The sequence below is a fragment of the Mercenaria mercenaria genome, chromosome 5 (genome assembly GCF_021730395.1).
Source record: "Mercenaria mercenaria strain notata chromosome 5, MADL_Memer_1, whole genome shotgun sequence".
NCBI classification, from domain to species: Eukaryota; Metazoa; Mollusca; class Bivalvia; order Venerida; family Veneridae; genus Mercenaria; species Mercenaria mercenaria.
Genome location: NC_069365.1, coordinates 18,233,752 through 18,241,030, shown reverse-complemented (window position 1 = coordinate 18,241,030; position 7,279 = coordinate 18,233,752). Strand labels below are relative to the sequence as shown.

The 7,279-nt window shown below is 37.3% G+C and overlaps 1 protein-coding gene across 1 annotated transcript; it reads left to right on the top strand.

The window, feature by feature from the left end:
* The first annotated feature begins 2,373 nt into the window (after positions 1–2,373).
* On the top strand, positions 2,374–2,769 carry LOC128557264 (uncharacterized). Its single transcript, XM_053544461.1, has one exon. It carries the CDS (start codon positions 2,374–2,376, stop codon positions 2,767–2,769), a length of 396 nt encoding a protein of 131 aa, XP_053400436.1.
* The last annotated feature ends 4,510 nt before the right edge of the window (positions 2,770–7,279 follow it).

Genomic DNA, 7,279 nt, shown 5'->3' with positions numbered 1-7,279 from the left:
TGTCAAATTGAAGTTTGTCCGGAGCATAACTTTGACATGCATGGGCAATATTTGTTTATATTTGGCATGAATGTTTACCTCTATGAGAAGGAGTGTCATGCGCAAACTCCGTGTTCATTTCTCAAAAGTCAAGCTCACAGTCGGAGGTCAAAGGTCAATATGAAGCTTGTCCGGAGCATCTCTTCTTCTTCATACATGGTTGGATTTTGATGTAACTTGGCATAAATGTTCACCTTTATAATGCGTAGGAACCAGGTACCTAGGTCAAAGTTCAAGGTCAAACTTAGAGACCAAAGGTCAGATACAAGAATAACATTGTCTGGAGCATGCCTTCTTCATGCATAATGTGATTTTGATGTAACTTGTTGACGGCATTCTGGGTACACTCCTTTTATCCCTTGCGTGACATCATGACTCATTGTTTTTATTCATATTCACCTCAATTCTTAGTCTATTCACTGTAACATACTTTACACTTTATACTTTGAATAACAATGATTAAGATGTTATAATATCTTTTACATCAAAATGTAAACGTAATGATCTAAAGTTTTGTGAAAATTCCATTTAATAACTACTCTTACTTATTTACATTTGAAGCAAAATGCTATGTTTTTACCTTAAAATAATGTATTTTGACTTGAAAAATGTAATGTAGAGAGAAACTGTCAAGGTTTCGATTTCTTTCGTACACTATTATATAAGCAGTGCACGAATCGTTTGTTGTATTAACAACACATGAGTCATCTGGCATGAGGTGCCAGATGGGTTTTGCCGACATTGATAAAACCACTGTAAACGGAAGTCTAGTGAAAGAACAGTATTGTATAGGAGGGTCTTAGAGACCATACCCTCTAGAGGGTTCGTTATTGTTTTTAGTGGTCTATGACATGTTGTATGTTTTGTCATAAACTAGTTGTTTTTATAGACGCAATAAAATAGCATATTTTCCGTCAAAATTAAGAATTTTGTCAGTCGTTTGTGGCCCTGCACACCCCGTAACCAAAGAATATAGAAACATTAGGCAGCTATAGTCCATTTATGGTAGCAGAGCGAGATTATTCTCTAGTTTGGTCAACTTACGCGGTGTGGGGACTCTGTAATTAAATTAGAAAATAACTGACATAGTATTCGGATAGTGGTGAAGGATAGACAAAATGAGTGATAAAGATGAACAAGCGGAGAGTGGAGCGATGCATGCTGCAGAGACAAAAATAATGGAACTGAAAATGCGTAAATCTAGATGTAAGGCAGCCTTTACGCGAGCAAGAAACAGGCTGAGGGACGCTTGCACGGATGAGGTTGATAAGTATTAATGTAAGGAATCGATAGACCAATATGAAATAGCGATGGACAATGAATCGGCAGCAATAGATGAATTAGCTACATTTTATAGTGAACTTGGTCGTACAGCTGAGATGTCGGAAACTATGAAAGAAATAAGTGTGATGGAAAAACAGTACGATGAATCAATGGCGGAGTACCATAAAGTTATGGTGGTCCTACAAGTCATGAAGCAAAGTCAAGCGGTAGTACTATAGAGACAGATTTGTGGAAACAACTGAAACGCATTTTCCATTCCGAATTTTAATGGGTCTCGCTGAACGATGGAATAAGGCAAAAGAAGCAAGATTGTGTTATAGGTGGTTAGTGGAAAATCATGTCGGAAATGATTGCAAGTTCAGGGGTAGATGCGGAATAGGCGGATGTCAAAAAACGCACAATAGAATGTTACATAAAGAAACACCAGAATCAAATGTTAGTGCACAAGAATATAGACCCCAGTCATTTAGTGCAAATCAGACACATTCGTATGTTGTAGGTTTGAGGACAGTTCCAGTAATTTTAAAAGGCAACAAAGAACTGAGAGTGAATGCATTACTGGATGACGGCAGTACGAAATCTTACATAAATCAGGATGTGTCAGCTGAATAAGGAATCACTGGTACAAAACAAAAGGTTAAAGTTCATGTTCTAAATGGAAAGATAGAAACATTCGAAACAATGCCAGTCAGATTAGAAATCAAAAGTCTAAACGGTTATGTGAACATGTCTATTGATTTACATACAACAGCGAATGTAACTGGAAATTTAGAAGTGGTGGACTGGAATAAACATGGTCACAACTGGGAGCATCTAAAGGGAATTGACTTTCCGAAACTTGATCGCACGCGAAAGGTAGATCTACTAATAGGTGTCGATTACGCAGAATTACATAGTGCACTTCATGAAATTAACGGAAAACCAGGTGAACCAGTAGCTAGGCTTACACCGTTGGGATGAACGTGCACTGGGAACCCAGACAGGAATAAGAACTTAGATTCTACACTCTTTGAATCATATTTCCTAAATGGCAGTTGTGAAAAAGAGGAAATGGGTAAATTGATAAAGAAATTTTGGGAAATTGATACGGTAGGGGCTGGTGTTAATGAAGGTCAAGGTGAATATTCATTGAAGGACAGACAAATATTGGACAAGACAAAAGAATCGGTTCAGTACAAAGATGGTCGGTATGAATTTTCCATTCCATGGAAAGACAGTCAAGAAAATGCGCGTCTACCAGACAATTATGAAATGGCATTCAAACGTCTTCAGAACACTGAAAAGAAATTGAAGAATAATCCTGAAGTTGCCGAACTATATAGAAAATGTATTGAAAACTACCAGAAAAAGGATATATTGAAAAGTGTACAGAAAAGGACAATGGTGATAGGTGGTTATTACCGCATTTTCCGGTTATCAATATGTCGAAAGAAACAACCAAAGTAAGAATAGTGTGTGACTCTTCGGCGCGGTACGATGGAATTTCGCTAAATGATGCAATGGAACACGGACCAAGTTTGCAGAACAGTCTGTTTGATGTACTCCTGCGATTTAGGAAAAATAGAATAGCTATAGCTTGTGACATAGAAGAAATGTATCTCCAAGTAGGTATAGTACCACAGGATAGAAGATTTCATCGATTTCTTTGGAGAACATCAGAAGATCTAGAGCCAGAAGAATATCAGTTCAACAGACTTGTGTTCGGGGTCAATTGTTCTCCTTTCCTTGCCCAGTTAGTTTCACAGGAAAACGCTGAATTGTATGAAAACCAGTATCCGTTAGCGGCAGAAACAATAATGAAATCAACATATATGGACGACAGTATAGATTCGTTAAAAACTGTCAGTGAAGCAATAGAACTGTACTCTGAACTATCTGTGTTGTGGAGAAAAGCAAGTATGCATGCGCGTAAATGGCTTTCAAATTCAACCGAGGTGCTGAATAGAATACCAGTAGAAGATCATGCCTCTGAAATCAATCTTAGCGCGGAATATCTACCAACTACAAAAACTCTTGGTGTACTGTGGATAGCTGAAAAGGACTGTTTTTCGTTTCGGTTACCAAAAAAAAATATTGAAGAAAGTTAAACAAAACGCAGTGTTCCGAGAAATATTGCCAGACTATTTGATCCGATGGGTTTTTTGTCACCTTACACGATCGTTGGTAAAGTCTATTTGCAGTATATCTGGTCAGGTGGATATGATTGGGACGAGGAGCTAGACTTAGAACTTGAAGAAAAAACCGTTAAGTGGAAATCTGAAATGACATTCCTGAATGATATACAAATTCCAAGAAGTTTGGATTTTACAGACGGCTATCAGACTACCATTCACACCTTTATCGATGCATCATCGAAAGCATACAGAGTAGTAGTTTACGCAAGACATGAATTAAAAGATGGACAGATATTTGTGCGTTTCATAACAGGTAAAGCGAAAGTAGTTCCGTTAAAATCGGTCTCTATTCCGCGTCTGGAATTGATAGCTGGAACTTTGGGACTGAGATTAACAAAAACAGTTGTAAAAGCTCTTAATATTCCCTTGAAACAAGTCACATTTGGTCGGATAGTATGAATGTTTTGTGGTGGCATCACGGACAGAGTCGAAAGTTCAAGCCATTTGTGGCCAACAGAGCTGGTGAAATCCAAGAGCATACCAATCCAAAGCAGTGGCGATATGTACCAACAGCGCAGAATCCAGCTGATTCAGCTACAAGGGGAATTAGCGCGATGGAACTTATGGTGGTTGGAACCGGCTGAAATACCAGAAGAATGGCCGCAAAACCAGTTTCAAATATCAGAAGAAGCTACCGTAGAACTTAAACGGAAATCAGACAGTGTCAGTAGGTGCTTTAGTGTTCTAACGAATAAAACACAAGATGAAATTCAAGATGCTGAAAACAGATTGAATCCAGAACACTTCTCAGATTGGAACCGGCTAGTTCGACTTCGAGCATGGGTAAACAGGTTTATAGACAATTGTCGGTTACCACCAAACAGTAGAGTATGCAGTACTGACCTCCATGTTGAGGAGATAAAGAATGCTGAGAATTCTGTCATTCGATCAGCTCAGATAGAAAGTTTCAGAGAAGAGTATAGCTGTTTGAAAAAATGACAGGACGTTTCAAAATCTAGTAAGTTGTTAGCACTATATCCGATATTAGACTAAAACGGAGTTATGCGATCAGACAGTCGGTTGGAGTTTGTGGAATATTTAGCCTACGATTCAAGATTTCCTATAATTTTGCCGCGGAAGAATCAGATAACAAGATTGATAGTAAAGCATTACCACGAGTCGCAAAACTACGGAGGGACTAATCAGACTTTGGCAGCGTTAAGTGCTCATTCATTACTGGATAATGTCGGCACGCGAAGAGATAAGAAGCTTTGAAAATGAGTCCAGAATGTGTAGAAGAAGAAAAGCAAAAGCTGGACAGCAAATCATGAGTACAATTCCAGAATATAGATTAGGAAAGTCAATGCGAGCTTTCAGTCAAACAGCAGTGGACTACGCAGGACCCTTCATAACGAAGCAACGAAGCAAGGCCGTGTTAAAACAAAGTTGAAACATTACATTTGTGTTTTTACTTGTATGTCGACGCGAGCAGTGCATTTAGAATTAGCGTATGCGATGGACACGGACCCATTCATCAATACCTTTTACAGGTTTGTAAATCGTAGAGGTTTACCAGAAGTCATTGTTTCTGATAATGGTTCGAACTTTGTCGGAGCGGTTAATGAATTCCAGGCACTTTATGATCAACTAGACAAAGACAGTGTATGTCATAGTGCGGCAAATAAAGGTATTAAGTGGAGTTTCATTCCCCCAGGAGCTCCTCATTTCGGTGGCATCCATGAATCCATGGTGAAATGTGCAAAAAAAAGCATTGTTCGCAAGCTTACACAAAGCTGATATAACAGACGAAGAGTTCATAACGGCAATAACCGGAGCTGAAGATCTGATAAACAGTCGCCCGCTTACTTACCAAACGTCACATCCAGAAGATGACTGTTCTGACTCCTTTTTTTTATTACATGGTCAGATTGGTGGTCAGTTTGCTTCAGAAACAATTAATACAACAGACTTCAGTGTTCGGAAACGTTGGCGTCGTGTACAAGAACTTGTTAGACATTTCTGGAAACGTTGGTTTCAAGAATATTTGCCAACTTAAGTTCTCGTAAAAGTGGCAGATCACCGCACGGGATTTCAAGATAGGGGACGTCGTGTTAGTCACCGAACCAGACGCTTCACGGGGACATTGGCCGCTAGGTCGAGTGGTGACTGTATTTCGAGCCAAGGATGGTCATGTGAGAGTCGTTAGTGTCAAAATTGGCAATAAAATCATTAAAAGACCTGTTACGCGTCTGTGTCTGATAGAAGAAGATCAATCTTAAGTGTGGAGCCATAATAATGCTCAAAGTAGTCGAGCCATAATAATGCTCATAAAATCAACAGACGCTAAGGAGAAATTCGTTAGACATTCGTTGGACGTATATACAGACGAAGAAAAAAGAAGACTGATGTATAACTGTTATACATTGTACATTTTTATAAAATTGTTGTTATTGATGAAAGATCAATGTTGTAATCAGCTAATATTGACTGATAGAAAATATATTTTAATTGTTTCTAGACAGAATCAATTCATAATAGTAAATACTGTAAAATTTATATGGGAAAATGTAAGGTTTTTACATGATATTTACACAGGTTTATAGTAAATGGCAGTTTCAGATTGAAATATAATGTACATGTATTATATTTATGTCATTAATAGAAAGAAATACAGTAACTCAAAGTTAAAGTTTAAAGGTGGTTTATAGCTATTTAAAGTTTGAGTCTACAAATAGTGAATTTGACGTTCAAGAATAGAGTTACTTGAATTTTCAGAATGGGATAAATAGCCAATTGATTACAATGTAATAGTAAAATACTGAGTATTTTGTACATCATACATGTATAATACTTTATCATGTTTGGTACATTAATTATTAAATACATCAAATGTTTAATAGAATTTGAACGAAAACAACTATTTGTTGAACTATATATATGTATTTGTGTAACTATTTTACACTTGTTTGTAAGCTAGGTACTAGTACATGAATAGTCTGCTGTGTACTTTTTAGGCTAAGAGACAGTTAGTATATATGTCAAGAATTACTTGTTTATTGACTTACTTTGTTTAAGTAATTTACACGTACATGTATCTTGTTGAAAATAGCAGATTTATAGTTTTTCGACAAAATTTGTAGTAAACTTTTTGTCGTAAAGGAGAAAATTGTCAAGGAAGGGAGAATGTACAGGAGGGTCTTAGAGACCATACCATCTAGAGGGTTCGTTGTTGTTTTTAGTGGTCTATGACCTAACATGTTGTATGTTTTGTCATGAACTAGTTGTTCTTATAGACGCAATAAAATAGCACATTTTTCGTCAAAATTAAGAATGTTGTCAGTCATTTGTGACCCTGCACACCCCGTAACCAAAGAAAATAGAAACATTAGGCAGCTATAGTCCAAGTATTTCATTGAGAATTTTTTCAAGGGGTATCATCAAATCAGAAGATGCCTTACAATGTTAATTTCATTGGCTGTTGAGAGCTTCTCGACATCCGGACAGAAGCTGTGCCAAAACAAATGTATGTCAAACTATCAGAAAAAAGAATGATTTTGAAGGAAGCGCATTTCTCCCTAGCTATTTGAGCAACACTTGAGATTGAGAAAAAATAATTTCGAACAACGACGGACGACGGAGATGATACAATCAAGGACGTCGTACTTACATGAGCTGAAACATTTACTCCCTTTTGGTGCATAATAAAAGACAGGCTCAAATATTAATCGCTGCTACGTTCAGTCAGGAAAAATACGACCTCACTTATTATAAATCTAATACCGGCGAAATATAACAAACCATATATTTTGTAGCTCTGAACAGATACAGTTTGGAAATATAGT